General features: G+C 39.3%; 1 protein-coding gene across 1 annotated transcript; it reads left to right on the forward strand.

The window, feature by feature from the left end:
* Positions 1-432: 432 nt before the first annotated feature.
* On the forward strand, positions 433-14,783 carry cyp4b1 (cytochrome P450, family 4, subfamily B, polypeptide 1). Its single transcript, NM_001126601.1, is given in 12 exon segments — positions 433-637; positions 2,925-3,069; positions 4,377-4,421; positions 7,000-7,127; positions 8,841-8,965; positions 9,306-9,457; positions 9,928-10,034; positions 10,387-10,577; positions 11,444-11,577; positions 13,312-13,376; positions 14,113-14,195; positions 14,422-14,783. Coding segments are annotated over 12 exon segments (1,533 nt in total). The 5' UTR covers positions 433-448; the 3' UTR covers positions 14,591-14,783.
* Positions 14,784-18,266: the final 3,483 nt, after the last annotated feature.

Below are 18,266 nucleotides of genomic sequence, written 5' to 3' on the forward strand. Positions count from 1 at the left end.
CCAACGCTTGAAAAATCCGTGCTAAGGCGTTTTCTAGCATATTTCCGCATTGTGTGGTTTGCTTCGAGTCATTTCAAGTTATTTCTATGGATGATGATATCAGGCGTTTTTCAGCCGCTGAGAGAATTAGAAAATACGCCACGTGTGGCATCAGCCTAAAGATGGAACTGTCACTGACAGTCACCACATGCTAAACATTTAGGTTATATTTCCGATTGGGAGGGAAAATAACTATAAACAAATAACCAAAGAACATTAACAAACGATAAACTGCAAAAAGTTCATTTACGTGAAAAGAATGAGGCTTGGACTGTACCATACAGCTCCTAAAAGGAGGCGTGTCTGTGGGGGTGTGACCGGCACTCTCCTTGGTGCCTCCCCTGCAGGTATAATAAACAGAGACGAGAGATCGCAGCTGTGAAGTTGAGGCAGGGAGAGTGACAGCACCATGGTGTACCAAACAGCTATCGGCAGCATGTGGAACACTTTGGTTTGGCAGCAGGTGGCGGCGCTACTGTGTCTGCTCGCTGTCCTGCTGAAAGCAACTCAGCTATACTTGAGCCAAAAGAGACAAGAGAACATTTTTAAGCAGTTTCCCGGCCCTCCCCGTCACTGGCTGCTCGGTAATGTCGATCAGGTAAGAACAGACTGCAAGTAGCTTTTTCTCTTTACATTATCAATTGAATTGGAACAGGAGTTCCTTCTGTGTATATATCCCAGATCAGCCATGAACACTTATTTGCAAGTAACTAATTCTCTAGGCTGTCACCTAAAGTTATAATACATACTTTTTATGGGATTCAGTAGGATGCAAAGGTCAGCTACCAAGAACTGCCATTTCGTTTTCTCTACTAATGATAAGAGCTGAGATCTCAGAGATCTGAGATATGCAAGTAGAAACAAAAGAATTCTACCTCTGTATGAGGATTCAGCATTAATGTCTTGCCCTTGTTCGGGCACCTTGATAATTCAGTAAAGAATCATTGTAATCACTGCTGTATATTTATTAAATTTGTGTAAGTTCTATGGTCAACAAATACCTCTCACCAGGGTGATATTTTAAGTATATTTAATGTGTGGAAATAATGTTACAGAAAAATACATACAATTTATAAAATATTTAGCCAGTCAGATATATCATCGACAGCCTACCAAAACTATAAAACAGAATATATGAATGTATTAATCTGATCTCTAAAAAGTGTATTATGTGGATGAATGTGTGTGTCTTAGCTGTGTGTGTGAGAGTGTCTGTGCGTTTCTGTGTCTGTGTGCTTGTGTTCCAGGCTCTACTTTGTATATACCCCCTCAATCGGATACACCTCCCCCACCCTTATGCATTGGCCAGTCCATATGTTGCTTAGGGACATTGCTGATGTAAGGAACAATTTTCAAACCTTAATATTTTACAATCATACCCTCTAAAAAGGGTTTAGTCAAAAACCAAACTGAATCCAGATGCTAATTTGCATATGCATTTTTGACAAAGATCTGCCATAACTTGCACTATATGTAAAACATATCACTTTTTGTTGTCTAGTAATTTAAAGTCACACAATAGTAGGCGTTCATAATTGGTCAGGTTAGGCATTTAGGATTTAGCCAGATCCTGAAAAAAGTGCTGGAATTTGGCGAGATCCTGAACTGAATTGGTTCAAAGACTGAGGGGTAATAAAGTGCTCACCTGGTGCTAGTGCACAGAAAGCTCCAATATCCGTGGGGCATTCGTCCCACATAAACATATTCTGCACTCCTAATTAAAAGTACAAAGATATCTTTATTAAAGCCCTGTTAAAAAATACATACCAGCCCCACAGATTACAGCTTTACGCATGTCATACCTACATGGTGCTTAATCATACGCAGTAAGGAGCTCCGAAACAAACACAGGTTAAAAAATACATACCAGCCCACAGATTGCAGCCTTACGAATTTCATACCTACATGGTACTTAATCATATACAGTAAGAAGCTCCAAACAAACACAGGTTTAAAAACATTAAATCCCTCCCCACCAATTAACATCTGACCAATCAGCATCCATTACATCATCACTAACTCTGCTAAAATGCTATATAACAAGCAACATAAGGGCTGACAAGGTCTTCCTTATGCATACTGCAGGGCTAATTCATATTCTATTATCTCAAATCCTAGCAACCAAAAATGTGTTCACGTACAGTACAATACAATATAAATAATCAATAAAAATCCTGAACTGGTTTGGTGCATCCAAAAACTTCAACCCCCCATGCAAATAAAAAAAGTAATAGTTGGAAGCAAACAATCTCCTATTAAAACTACACTTTTACAAATTTAATTTTATATGCTAACAGAAATATGTGTGTTTCTACATTAATTGTTACACAAGTACCTTGTTTTGCATCTCACCTTACTAAAAAGAATAATAATAATAAATAATAATATTATTAATAATATCACTATCTTACTTAGTGCCTTTTTTCTGAAGTCAAAACTGCTGATTTGTAAAATAAGATTTATTCTTGGAATCTGGGTAGGTATGGGAGATTCTCCAATCGAGAGAGCACATTTATTGTTCATTATTTTGAACATGGTGCTCTCAGTCTCAGGGCAGACAGACTTGCCCTGGTACCCAGTATAATTGTTAATTATACCACCATGGCTATCTATTGAAAGCCTAGCAAAATATGCTTTGTCTAGTGTAATACAATTTAAAAAATGAAATCAAAGATCCAACTGATTGATAAGACTGATTGCTAGATAGTCATACACATGAGTATCTGCAGTGATGCAATATAGTGCCTAAGCTAAGCTCATATATTCTGTGAAAGATGTGCATTTGTGTGTATGTGTATATGAAGTATTAGCATTTGTTTAAAGTTTACATATGTTATTTTTGAGGTGTAAGAATTTAATATTAAAGTCAATATAATTCCTGGTAGATACGCCGAGATGGAAAGGATTTGGACTTGCTGGTGAACTGGACACACAAAAATGGTGGTGCTTTTCCTGTATGGTTTGGAAATTTTTCTTCATTCCTTTTCCTTACCCATCCTGATTATGCCAAAGTTATATTTGGTAGAGAAGGTGAGATTTCTAGCACTCAAAGGACTAGAAAAGCTTGGATAAAATATTAGTTGTTTAAGTTTGCCTTGGGTATGGGGTTCCTGTTACCATAACCTGCAGCAATTTCTGTTCAGTTACAACTCCTTACATATGTGCAACTTTTCTTTTTGGGTTCCTCTGGCTTTGCCTTCCTTTTCTATAGCCTAGGAATAATTCATGCAGTGTGTACCTACACTACACATGTGCTATGCTCCAGAAAAGCACACCAAGATGTAGAAAAGCAAGAGACTACGTTTAGAGAGACTATGTTTAAGGGCAAGGGCACACGGTGCACATATCCACTTCTCTCAGCCTGTGTTTCTCCTTCAGGCTGAGAGAAGCAAATCAGCTTGCCTACGCTGCACCATGTGACTGCACTAAAAACTACAGTAACTGTTGAGTGCAGACACAGAGCAGATCAGGGGTCGGCCTGAAAAACGTGAAAGCAGCTGTTTTTCAGGCCGACCTCCGATCTGCTCCATTCTCCGTTCACACTCGGGCAGTTACTGTAGATTTTATTGCAGGCATACGGTGCAGCTTAAGCAAGTGGATCCACTTTTCTCAGCCTGAAGGAAAAATGCCGAGCTGAGAGAAGCGGATATACATACTGTGTGCCCTTGCCTACCCCTTAGATGTTGCTCTCAGTGTCCCCAAACCAGGTAGTTATTTTTGAATTCTTGGACTTGGTGGCAAGTTTTGGTTGAATAAAAACAAGATTTACTACCAAATAAAGCCTCCTGTAAGCTGATTGTGTGCATAGAGGCTACCTAATAGCCAATCTTAGCCCTTATTTGGCACCTCCATGGCTTTTTATGATGCTTGTGTTGCTCTACAAGTCTTTTTACATTTGACTGCGACTCACAAGTAAGAAAGGTTAGGGATCCCTGCCCTAAGGGATAGTTTTCCTTTATGTTAACTTTAAGTATGTAATTCATAGCATCTTTTTAGCTAGTATATTTTTTTTTTGTATTTTTTTTTTTTTTTTTAAATCTTTTGATTCCTTTAGCTGCTTCTTCCAGTTTTTCAGCCAAAAACACCATGTGAGTGTACAATTGTATTGTTACTGGCTCTTTTTATTAGTTACTTTTCTATTTTCTATCTCCTGTTCATTTTTAAATCTTTCATTCAAACCACTGCCTGCAACCTAGCAGCCAGATAGCTACTAATTTCGAACTGGGAACCTGCTAAACAAAAGACTAAATACAGTGAAACCTTAATTTTACATACACTGATTATCAGAAAACTAAAGACCAACTGTAAACTGTCAAAAATTTCCTTTCTTTCTACAGAACCAAAGAGCAGCATTTCATATGATTTCCTTGTGCCATGGATCGGTATGTAAGAGCTTCTTTCTGTCCTGATTTTGTGCAGATTACATTTATAAACTGAAAATCTTTTTAAAAGGGAAAATAAAGAATAAGTCAATAAGAAATCATTTGTGGGATTTAGGTTTTGCAGAATATTATACTGTAATTCAGTAAAGCAGTGCTGGATGTGTGAATTCAAAAAACTGGCACTTTTGCAGGATCAGATCTTGTCTGACTGATATCATCAATTGATTGCATTCTGACACATTGCCCATTCTGGCACAGATTAAGCAATACCAGCATGTGTTTTTTTTTAATTAATTTCCTTTTACTTTGTAATAATTTAACAGTATCTTGAACTTGATGGCAACTAAGCCATACATATACATTTTGAGAAAGGTCTTCCTTATGAGTTTTACTATATGGATATATATATCACTGGATGCACCTGGGCTATCAGTTTTTTATTTTTTTGGGGAGTGTTACTATAATACTGTCTCCCTCTGTGTATGTGTGTATAACCCTAAAGTCACAGATCCTGCCTGGAGTACTAAATCTCCTACTCTTCTCGAAGGAGCCTTTGTTCTACTATCTAGTGAGCTTTAACAAGAGTTATGTGTATAACTATCTGTTCCGTATTCACAGGGACCCTCTTCTCTGACTTTACTTTGTTTTTTGCTTTTTCTCTTTTTCTGCTGAGGCCTCAGGCTCCTGGTACTATCCAGCATTTTCCAGCCAGTAGAGTCCATAGAGAGCTTACACAGGTATTTCCTTACTTATATTGATTAGGGGATACCACCAGACACCCCATGGTCAGTGTGGAATTTTTGACTCCAATACACCTGTATAAATTGAATGAGGAACACACCAGCCACATATTTCTACAGGCCTAGTCCACAGTTAGGGCTAACATAGAGCCAGGGGGAGAGCAAAATCCATACTCCCTTACTTTCCTATATACAGTGGTATGAAAAAGTTTGGGAACCCCTCATAATTCTTTGGAGTTTTGTTTATCATTGGCTGAGCTTTCAAAGTATAAACTTCCTTTTAATATATAACATACCTTAAGGAAACAGTATTTCAGCAGTGACATAAAGTTTATTGGATTAACAGAAAATATGCAATATGCATCATAACAAAATTAGACAGGTGCATACATTTGGGCACCCCAACAGAGATATTGCATCAATACTTAGTTGACCCTCCTTTTGCAAATGTAAAAGCCTCTAGACACCTCCTATAGCCTTTGATGAGTGTCTCTGGATGGCAGTATGTTTGACCATTTGTCCATACAAAATCTCTTCAGTTAAATTTAATGGCTGCCGAGCATGGACAGCCTGCTTCAAATCATCCCATAGATTTTCGATGATATTCAAGTTGGGGCACTTTGATGGCCATTCCAGCATATTGTACTTCTCCCTCTGCATAAATGCCTTTTGTAGATTTCGAACTGTGTTTAGGGTCATTGTCTTGTTGGAATATCCAACCCCTGCGTAACTTTAACATTGTGACTGATGCTTGAACATTATCCTGAAGAATTTGTTGACAATAGGTTAAATTCATCCGACTCTTGACTTTAACAAGGGCCCCAGTGCCTGAACTAGCCACACAGTCTAAAGCATTTTGTTCCAAAATAACTGTGGCTTGTCTAAATGAACTTTTGCATACAACAAGCGAGTGCAGAAAGGGATTCTTTCTCATCACCCTCAGGGCCGGATTTGTCTTCTGGGCGCCCCGAGGCTGCCCCTGTTGGTCGCCCTCCACCCGTGCGCATGCGCGAACGCGCGACCCCCCGCCAGCTGCGAGTGCACATGCGCACCTTTAAACTCCCATAGGGAGCCGTGGGGAGAAGTCCCGACTGCTCCGTATGAGAGCCAAATTTAAACATTTTGTTGCAGCGGGGTGGCATGCTGCCCCTAAAATTCTGCCGCCCTAGGCCCGGGCCTTTGTGGCCTCTGCACAAATCCGGGCCTGATCACCCTGCCATACTGATGTTCTTTGTGCAAATTGAGCTGAATTGTAGAACGAGGTACAGATACGCCATCTGCAGCAAAATGTTCCTGCAGGTCTTCGGAGGTGATCTTTGTTTTCAGATATTTTGAGAGTTGCTTTGAGGATCCCATTCTGTCAAGCTTCAGTGGAGAGACAAACAGAAGCACAACTTGCAATTGACCACCTTAAATACCTTGTCTCATGATTGGACACACCTGCCTATGAAGGCTTAACAAGCTAATCCAACCAATTTGGTGTTGCCAGTAATCAGTATTGAGCAGTTACATGCATTCAAATGAGCTAAATTACAAGGGTACCCAAATCTTTGCACAGACAGTTTTTCACATTTGATTTAATTTCATACTAAACTAAATACTGCTTCACTAAAAATCTTTGTTCAAAAAACACCCCAGTACTCAGATGTTCCTGGGAAATGAAAGACATACCACTTATGTTTTTTTGTTGAAAGTGGAGTAAATTATTATGCAGGCTGGGATTCCCAAACTTTTTCTTATGACTGTATAAAGATATGCATTGACCTTGGTCTGCACAAATCTGTGTTTCTTTGTAATTTTATATAAATATGCTAATGATTTTAAATATTTTCATTTAGGAAAAGGATTATTGGTCTTAACAGGACCAAAGTGGTTTCAGCACCGTCGGCTGCTCACTCCAGGGTTTCATTATGATGTACTAAAGCCATATGTAAATCTGATATCTAAGTGCACAACAGACATGCTGGTAAGAGATTTTATTTTGATTTTATAGGCCAAAAACACACTAATGAAAGCATGAAAAAAGTTCTTTGGGGATGCCAAATGAGAACTGTGATTGGCTATTCGGTAGCCCTACGTGGACTGCTGGCCTGTAGGAGGCTCTGCTTGGAGAAAAACTGTCTCTGTGCTTCCAAAATTTGCCTTCAAGCCAGAATTTTAAAAATGGGCACCTACTTTGGGGCCAATGGGAGCAACATCAAATGGGGTGGTGAGCAACATGTTGCCCCTGGGCCACTGGTTAGGGATAACTACTCTAAGCATTGGTATTGTTGACTAAACTTTCCCTTTAACCACTGATGTTATAGTCATTACTAGGTGGGGCATGGAATCACTGAAATTTATTCATGTGATTTTCAACCTGCATGTATTTATTGCATATATAATGAAAGCTTAAGTCCAAGCTTTATACTAGTTTACATTTAAATTAACTTTTAAAGGAGAAGGAAAGGCTAGTAAAGAGTTAATCTCAAGCTGCAGGCATACCTTCAGTTATCTCATTAGTGCCCTTAAGTCTCCCCATATTTCGCCTGTTCAGATGATCAGAAGCCAAACAGGAAGAAAAAACGCTGAGCTGTGTAAAGAAGACTCCCAGAATGCCTCGCTCCTGCACGGACACTTAGACCAGCTACTGAGTAAGCGCATGCACATTCAACATACCCTGTAAGCGCGCTTTCAATCTCACAAGCAGGAGCGGCTTGGGCAGAGTAGGTCGCGCTCGCGTCTAGGGGGAGGTACAAGGTTCGCACATGCGTGTTTCCTTACGCGGCGCCATGTTGGATATCCAACATGGCGGGCGCAATAGAGCAAATACAGCGTTTTCGAAAATCAAAAAGTGCAGGCAATATACTGGCTTTCAGGTAAAAAAAGGTAGCGATCAGCTACAGGGACATGAGGCCTTTCCAGTTATGGGGGGGGGGGGGTCGCTCTTTCAACCCTTTCCTTCTCCTTTAAATTAACTTTTAGTATTATGTAGACAGTGACTTTCTGGGACAATTTGCAATCCAATTTGCCTTAGCAACCAGGCAGTAGCTTCAGTGACAGACTCTAAGAGGTATTGGAGAGGTTCTGATTAGAAAGGTAAATAATAAACAAAATAACAATAATTGCAAGCTGAAAATGAGAATAATAGAAAGGCAAATAATTCAAAAATTATAAAAATATATAAAAATTAAGCAACAAAGTAAAAGGTAACTTAAATGGGAACTGTCCCTTTAATGCATCAGAAAGCACAATTATCACTCTCATGCCTTCATGCCCAGTGGGCTCCCAGAGCATCTGATTGCCAGCGCCACAGCTTTGTTTACTGAATCATTGTTAATAGTTACATTCCTCTTGAACAAGTTTAATAGCTTACTAAACTCTTAAACAAATTTTATATTTTATTTCCTGACATATTTTCACAACACAACTACAGTGATTATTCATCATTCATATTTGTCCCTGCCCCAGAATAGCTTACAATCTAAGGTCCCTATTGCATTTACACAAACTATGGTCAATTCTAGTAAGAAGCCAAGTAATCTGCCTGTATGTTTTTAGAGTGTGGAGGAAAACCCATGCCCCTGCCCTGGCTGGGATGGAATGCAGGACCCATCAATGCAAGGCAAAAGTGCTATTCACTGGGCAACCATGCTGAACAAACACATGCTCTGTTAATATGTTTTTGCTTGTTTTGTAGGATAACTGGGAGAAACTTATTACCAAACAAAAAACAGTGGAGCTTTTCCAGCATTTGAGCCTAATGACTTTAGATAGCATCATGAAATGTGCCTTCAGCTATGACAGCAACTGCCAGAAGGACAGGTAAGTTCCCAGAAAGGGCAATATCTGTACATATTATTATAAATCCAGAGACTAATAAAGCCTAGAACAACAAATCCAGATATACTTAATACTTTGTAACAGCTTAGGTTCTTCATTACTGTTTCATAAATCAGTGTGCTGATTGTATTCATATCTGTCAAAGTATATGTAAAACAAATCACTGCTTTTAAAAAATGACATTGTTTAATTACATAATAGTAAAGAATAGCTTTTTTTTTTGTTTCAACAAGGAAAACATAGAGTTTATACTTAAACCAGTTTGCAAAACTTTTTCACCTCACAGTATTCAAACCACATACTCTTTCCTTTTGTCCAACAGTAACAATGCCTACATTAAAGCAGTCTTTGATCTCTCCTACGTGGCAAATCTCAGGCTTCGATGCTTTCCCTATCATAATGATACTGTATTCTATCTCAGTCCTCATGGGTATCGCTTCCGAAAAGCCTGCAGAATAACTCATGAGCACACAGGTATTGTGAAGGCATGGTTTAATCCAGGAAGGTACCTTAAAGTAAAGTAAAGGTTACAGGTTGTGTCAGTGCTGTCTCTCTCTACCTCAAATGTATTACAATAAAATGAATATGATGAGAGCATCATACAAAGAGCTCAATATACTTCTTTGGCAAGTTGGCTATAAAAATCCCATGGATGGTTGCACGCTACCAGTGGACTTCCAGTTGATCAGCCCTTAAATAACTTTGCACTGGCCCTTAAATAAGTTTGTCTTTAGGTATTTTGTTAAATGAAATGAACTCCTGTGCGCTTAGATATAGAGTATAGTCTTACTATAATTTAATCAGTTACCAAGAATGCAGTATTTAACTTGAAAATGAACTTTAGACATTAAAACATTACCCGAGACAGACAAGCATACAAGTTAATAAATTAGAGTTTTAGTTGTCCTTCGAAACTATTTAAGACCGTTCCTCTTTTAACCTAGATAAAGTGATACAACAGAGGAAAGAATCCATGAAGCTTGAAAAGGAACTGGAAAAGATCCAGCAGAAGAGACATTTGGATTTTTTGGATATTCTTCTTTTTGCCAGGGTCTGTGATTTCATTTTTACAGTAGTAGATTTACTAGCCTTTAGTATTTTTTCGAAACAGTAATGTTTTTAACCAAGGGAAAAAAACTAAATGTTAACATCTAAATAGCTCTTTTATAATCACTTACCAGGGAATTGACACATATGAAATGGAGCTGCAATGTTCTTTGCCCTTTATTAGGTAAACCTGAAAATCTTATATAGTCTGTTTATGCCCACTGCATGAATACATTTACCATGACCAATTAAGGAACAAATGTATTTTATTGGAATTTCTGATAATTGCATCAACATACATATTTCTGGGATCATCATTACAGCAACCTTATGGTCAGTGCATATCTTTCATACAGGATGAAAAAGGCCATGGTCTATCTGATGAGGACCTCCGTGCAGAGGTGGACACATTTATGTTTGAGGGCCATGACACAACTGCCAGTGGAATCTCCTGGATCTTATACTGTATGGCCAAATACCCAGAGCACCAGCAGAAGTGTCGGGAGGAGATTAAGGAAGTCCTGGGAGACAGACAGATAATGGAATGGTGAGCCTTTTATTGCCAGGGTAATTAAATGACATAGCCTTACATCCATGCGATGTATATTATGTAAAAACTAGGCAGTTCACTGGAAATCTACTCCAGTCCTTTGCTTAACTTTAATAATTATGTCAAGTTAACAAGAGGCGAAAATGTCAGCTTTATCAAGGGTGGGGGAGATAGGGTGAGGAATAAGGGAGACAGCAAGGGAAGAAACAGGGGAATGAGAGGTGATACACTTACAGTGGTAGACCCAAAAAGCTCTCCTGTGCAAGGGAAACCTACAGTAAATGTCCAATGAAACTAATTAACATGCATCGTTCTGAGCACAGAATATTGTTCACCTGCCAGTGTATATTTATTCATAACAGTGGTGTCTGCCATAATGTTTATTTCCAGAACAACCCGTAGAGTGTCATCAGTGGCCAAATAAAAAGACAGTGGGATACTTGCTTATGCTAGAGACACTAGTTAGTTGCTACACTGAGCTGGCCAGAAATCAGTTTACATTTTTTTTCCAGTGGTCACAGCTTCATTGCAACCTGGACTAATCGTATAGTAGTGAGCATAACTCTCCCTCATTAATATTGTTACTAGTAGCCGCTACTCACCTCCCCATATGATATGAGCCTTAGATTTAGGAACTAATCTGAACATGTTAAGACTAATCTGTCCTTCAAGAATAACTCAGTCTTGTGGCATGTGTCAAAATGGAAATTGCTGTTTGTATGCATCAAATAGTGCCATGACATGAGTTAAAGCAGGGAAACCCGTTCTTGTTCAAAAGTGCATTGAAAAAAAATGTAAAGTATGTAAATATCCAAAAAATGTTACATTTTCTCAGTCAGTGCAAATTCTTTGTTTCTTCCCAGGGAGGATCTGGGTAAGATTCCCTACACCAATATGTGCATTAAGGAGAGTCTGCGTATGTATCCCCCTGTACCAGGAGTGGCTCGACAACTTCGAAATCCTGTCACCTTTTTTGATGGTCGCTCTGTTCCTGCAGGTATTATCTGATTGTAGAGGTATATTGCCAAAACGGTGTCACGTGTCAAAAAATTTTTCATTTGGACAATTTCATTTTCTTAATTCAAACAAGCTAATGTACATAAGAAAAAAGTAATCCACCAAAGTTTTCAGAAATGAACTAAAAGTGATATTTAAACTTTGCCAGACGTAACACGGTACACAGTTTATGTGGCTAGTTTCTTTACATTTTCAGAGCACGCTTAAATGTGAATTAAATAAAAACACCATCTGGCAACATTATGGACTGACAGGTTTCATCGTTCATCGTTTTCATAGTTGACTTCCGCAAAGGAAGGCTATGTTTCTTGTTTGCCTAGAATAAAGTTTGAATTTCATTTACATTTGTCTGTCTGTGGGATTGATGAATGTCTGCTGTTTCATCTGTGAAATGACTTTCTCAGAGGTGCATCAGAAGGCGCCTCTACCTGACACTGTGGCAGAGAAGGAAAGTGTTGGTGAATTTTTAACCTATTACGGTTTTAATAGGTATTTTACAATGTTTTATTAGCGCTATATGTCCTACAGTGATCTACGGTTCAGCAAAACACTAAAGGGTGCTGGTTTATGTATTATAAGAAATACTACACTGTATCATTTTAATTTCTTTTCTCCCCGGAGCTTTTATGCACTGGCTCTTTTTTTAAATTTTTTATATATACAGGTATATATATTTTTTTTTTTGGAAGGCATACAGGTGTGAGATGGCAGGGGTTTACAAACATCACCAAGACATCAGCAATTATATCTTTTGTGGATTCAATTTAATCCAACAACATGCAGGCAGTGCAAATATCTGAGCAAACAGAGGCACTCTGAACTCTCAGGGTCATGGAATTGGTGTAAGCAGCATTCTCTCCACCAGAAAAAAACAGTGTGTTTGCCATACATTTAAACATACAAAATGCAACAAAAATAGTTTGATAACACAAACTTGCCTGGCTGATCAAGGACTTCAATATTCCCCTAAGCACAGCTAGGACTATGATTCAGGGTGTATGGTACAATGTAGCCATTTTTTTTGCAATGGCAGTCAGTTCACTGGGAAGTGCTACAAGTAGTTTTCAGCAAACTGTTGTCACCTGAAACTTGAAAGTCCCTGGTTTTGGTTAGCAAATGCTTACTAGGGAGTTGTTATGGTGGTCTCAGTTGTAGAAAGTGGGAAGCATCCTGCAATGTAATTATAGCTCTGAGTAGAGGTAACAAGCTTCATGTTTCACAGTCCTTATACCCATGGCACATGGGGCATTTCTATTGCAGCGGTGCTCAGAAAGAAAATGATGGTGAAAGGCAAAACACTTGCTATCATATTTGTGAGCAGATGATTTGCTTGTTACTGCCATCATGAATGTCTGCTTTAGCTGACGAGTATACCATATTTTTATCGGTATATAGGGGCATTTTACCCACCTTTGTTTGCCTGAGCACGGTGGCAGTCAAAATACCGTGTACCACAGTATAACCAAATCAGTACAAGTAAATTAAATGGCTCCAGGCAGTAATTTAAACTGCAGTGCTTTTTTATTAGCAGTGTCAGCACACGTTTTGGGCAGAACCTTTCTTAAGTGTATTTTAGTGAGGAGGGTATGTAGGATTTTACTCCGCAAATGTTAATATTGCTTTATAGTAAACATCATTTACAACAAAATAAATGTTAGCTTGGTCTTTCTCTTGAGAAAACAAATCGTATAATCTTTTCTTGTTTTTTTTTCAGGAACGCTGATTGGGTTGAGTATTTATGCCATCCACAAAAACCCAGCTGTTTGGGAAGATCCTGAGGTATGGAACATTTGTTCTGTGATGGAATTGAAAATATATTTTTTTTCTACTTTTACATGCTTCATTATAAAAACAGGATAAGGATAGCACTTCTGTCAAATAGAATGCTGATGTATTTGCATAGACAAATTCAGAGAGCTTTCCTGAGAGAATGCTCTAGGCCTTTAAGATATGCTTTATTTTGTATCTCAATACAAAGTCATGTTTCATTTTATTGCACTGGTTTTTTACTTCTCTGTGGGTTATGGGACCTTAAGACAAATATACTGTGATTGGTTTATGGTAATTTTCACTGTGTCTGACAATTCATGTAAGCCTAACTGAGGTGAGTAATGATGCCCATGGGACGGGTTCTCTAATATGGTACCCTTTTTCCTTTTATAAGTGCCATGTCTTTAAGAAAGTAAAAGAAAAGCACATAATGGTCAAGAGCATATTTCTAAGGTTATGCATCCAGGTAGAAAATAATGACAATTTAGCCCCTTTAAAAAGAGAGAATGCTGTATGTTTAAATATAATTATACGTTCTTCAGTGAAAAGCACTCTGTTGGTAGCCTCTGCCAAACAGAAATCTGACTGTGCTTCCCTGTTTATGCATATTTAAGTAATCTTGTGATATGTCCATAATTCATTTTCCTGATTTTAAAACTGTCTTTATAGGCTTTATATTGTGTCAAAACTGTCTTTATAAGCTTTATATTGTGTCACCCAGTGATTTCATTTTCTGTTTTCTCAGGTATTTAATCCCCTGAGATTTTCCCCAGAAAATTCTGCCAACAGACATTCTCATGCTTTCTTGCCCTTTGCTGCAGGACCAAGGTATGACTTTTAATGTAGTTTCAGTTGTTCTTGCTTCATATGTTAATGATTGTGGTCATGTAGTTATAGTCTTATGGCTTATGTAATGACATACAACTATCAGACTCCATGCTGAACAGTTAAAATTACAAATCCTAAGCCAACAGGTTTCTATTTTCTTGATGCTTTATTTTGACAAACTGTACACTCGCTCATTTGTACCTAAAGTATTGCTATTTACTTGCAGGAACTGCATTGGGCAAAATTTTGCCATGAATGAAATGAAAGTAGCTGTGGCACTTACACTGAACAGATTCCACCTTGCACCTGACCTAGAAAATCCTCCCATCAAAATACCACAGTTGGTCCTGAAATCAAAGAATGGAATTCATGTGCACCTTACTAAAGTCCAATGAAACAAGCATTCACATTAGCCTCTTTCCCTCTACATCTGCTTGGATCTTTCAGTCAATATGCTGTTCAGTTTTTTAGATGCTCTTTCACTGAGATTAATAGGATTTCAAATGAAATGGAATGTCTGCCGTATCTATAACAGTTTGTAAACAAAGAAAGTCCAAGGTCATTAAACTTTTATGTACAGAGATAAAATTGTGCAAGTCATTATTATAAATGTTTTGAAATGCCTTTTTAATCTTTGCTACAAATCTAGTAACAGACAAGCCAATCTTTCCAGCCCCTCCATATGCTTATTATATGCTGTGTGAAGCCTCATAACTACAAGCTTTATGGATAATTTTGTGCAGTCAGTCTGAAGTCAGGTCAAGCCTTGTGTCACTGCAATCTATATGTGTAGCTAATTTTACAATTTCCAAACAATTTTCTAATGAGTAATCCAGAGATTTGTTTTAAAAGTGCCAGTTTTTTTGGACTTTTTCAGTTTCTTATTGTATCTGATGTTTCTTTAAACATTTCCTAAGTTTTTATTTGAAAGAGTATTTCTTATAGCTTCCATATAAAAATCTAATAATAGACCATCACCCTCTTTATACATAATAGTACCTTAATAAGCTTTCTGTTCTGCTTCAAATATGAAAGGTAATAAAAAAAATTACAGTGACCTGGCTGAATTCCATTTAAAATTGTCCAGAATCTGATATAGCCTTATCCAAATGGTAAAAAAATGTACAAATCTGAGCCAGCTGCTTATTTATTGAAGGGTTGCAAAAAAAAAAAAAAAAATACAAAACATATAATTATAAGGGGAAATTAACCCTTTTTTCCGCACTCAATTAGAAGCCATGATTAAATTCATATTCAGTGGAAAGTATCAGATGGCAATACAATTAATACCTTAGAATTCATTAAAACCAAAAATGGAATGGTAGCCCATTTATCAATATACCATAGATTATATCAAGTTTATGGAATTGTGCTTGTTGAATCACTGCACAACTGATTAACAATTTGCCACCTAGTTCATAGGTGGAGCTGGGTGGCAAATAAGGAACTTGGTGGGAAATCAGTTGTATAGTGATTCAACAATGAAAACTACCATTTCATTTTTAGTTTTAATAGACTTTTTTCCATTTTACTAGTAGGATATGTAACCAAAAGTAAGAATATCAATACAATTGTAGCCACTACCAGCAATAGTGTTATGGCTGCCAGGGTTAGTAAGTAGGGATGGGTGAATTGATTTGTGTGGCGAAAAAACATTGCAGCACGACAGATTTCACTGAATATGAATTAATCAGATCACAAACTGGGAGTTATCAGAACCCTACACCACAGAGCAGACAAGATCCCCTCTAACACAGAGGCTAAGGTGTAAGAGTTGGAACATCTCACAGGGGCCCTTAAAACTTGCAGGTATCCAGATTGGGCCTTTGGTAAAACTAGTAAAAAAAGAAGCAATAACACAAAACTACCAGTAAAGGTGGAAAGCATAACATGCTTTCCATATGGTCCTCCCATATGTAGTTGGGGTGTCAGAAAAACTCAAGATTCTAAAAAACACTGCATCCCTGCCTGTTTTAAACCCAGCAACACAATGAAGCTGGTTCACCCAAAAGACCCAATGCATTAAGTAACATCATGTATGCAGTGAGGAGTTCTCTGACCACTATGTGGGAGAAACCAAAGTTACACTAGCATATGACGCAGCCCCTCTAGTCAAGACTTGGTTGTCCCGCAATGCCATCCCACACGTCGCTACGATTTCCCCGAAGTCACCCAAAGTTCCCTCTCAAGGCAACTTCAGGAAATCGTAGCGACACATATGCCATCCCATCGGCAATTTACATTCTTGCCGGTGGGATGGCACTGCAGGGTGATTAGTCACTCACAGCAACGAAGATTTGTCACAGGTCGACTAATCTCCACATCTGCCCTTAAAGGAGAAGGAAAGGCAAAGTCACTTGGGGGTGCAAAAATGTTAGGCACCCCCCAGTAACTTTAATCACTTACCTTGTATCCCGGGCTGGTGCCCCTGTTAGGAGAAAACAGCCCGGGGTACCTGTAGCGAGCGCTTCCTCCTTCTGATTGTCTGGGACAGGCGCATGCGCAGTAGAGTGAAAAGCCGACTTCTCTGTTAAAGTTCAGCTTTTCAATCTACTGCGCATGCGCGCGCATCGATACAGGAAGGAGGAAGCGCTGCAGGTACCCCGGGCTGGTGCTGTTCTCTCTGAACAGGGGCACCAGCCAGTGGTAAAAGGTAGGCTATTGAAGTCACTTGGGGGTGCCTAACATTTTGGCACCCCCAAGTGACTTTGACTTTCCTTCTCCTTTAAGTGGTTAAATTAAGCCATTAATTACAAGAGTGCTCACATAGTTACATAGGGTTTAAAAAATGAGTCCATCAAGTTCAACCCATCCAAGTAAACCCAGCACACACAACCCACACCTACCAATCTATACACTCACATACATAAACTATATATACAACCACTAACTGCATACCTCCCAACATTTGAAAAATGAAAAGAGGGATAAAAAGATTGGCGTGCGCAGCGCGACAAATTTTTTTGACCACACCCACTTTTGTGACCACGCCCCAATTACCACACCCCATTTAAAAACAAAAATACTCCTTTTATATAGATGAAATGGCGGGATCAGACGCAAATGTGCTATACCCTCATACTGTACTACCTAAGGAAAACAATATAGCAACTCCTACATAAAAAAATACAAATATAGAGAGAAGGCAGTCAGGTATAAGTGAGTTATAACTATGTACCAGTTTTGCCCCCCCATACACAGTACCCCCATACACACTAGCCCCCCATACACAGTAGCCCCCCTATACACAGTAGCCCCTCATACACAGTACCCCCATACACACTAGCCCCCCATACACACTAGCCCCCCATACACAGTAGCCCCATATACAGTAGCCCCATATACACAGTAGCCCCCTCATACACAGTACCCCCATACACAGTAGTCCCCCATAAACAGTGCCCCCTATACACAGTAGCCCCCCATACACAGTAGCCCCCCATACACAGTAGCCCCCATACACAGGTGCCCCCCCATACACAGGTGCCCCCCCATACACAGTAGCCCCATATACAGTAGTCCCCCATAAACAGTGCCCCCTATACACAGTAGCCCCCCATACACAGTAGCCCCCCCATACACAGTAGCCCCCCATAAACAGTGCCCCCTATACACAGTAGCCCCCTCATACACAGTACCCCCATACACAGTAGTCCCCCATAAACAGTGCCCCCTATACACAGTAGCCCCCCTATACACAGTAGCCCCCCATACACAGTACCCCCCCATAAACAGTGTCCCCCATACACAGTAGCCCAACCATAAACAGTGCCCCCTATACATAGTAGGCCCCCCCCATACACAGTACCCCACAGGCGCTCTGCCTTCTTCTACGACTTCTCTCCTTATGCGGCGGTGCCAGGCCCTTTTATAAGGTTGCGCCCCGTGCGTCCCGTCCGTACAAGGAGCCGCATAACGAGCAACGCCGCTGTAGAAGCCGGAACGTCCGGCTCCAGCCAGCGCATCCTGCTGTGCTGGCTAGTTCCATGAATGTCCCGCAATGCGGGACATTCATGGAACTATCTGGGACAGCGGGACGCGCCATAAAAAGCGGGACTGTCCCGCGAAAAG

Source organism: Xenopus tropicalis, chromosome 4, assembly GCF_000004195.4.
Source record: "Xenopus tropicalis strain Nigerian chromosome 4, UCB_Xtro_10.0, whole genome shotgun sequence".
Lineage (NCBI taxonomy): Eukaryota > Metazoa > Chordata > Amphibia > Anura > Pipidae > Xenopus > Xenopus tropicalis.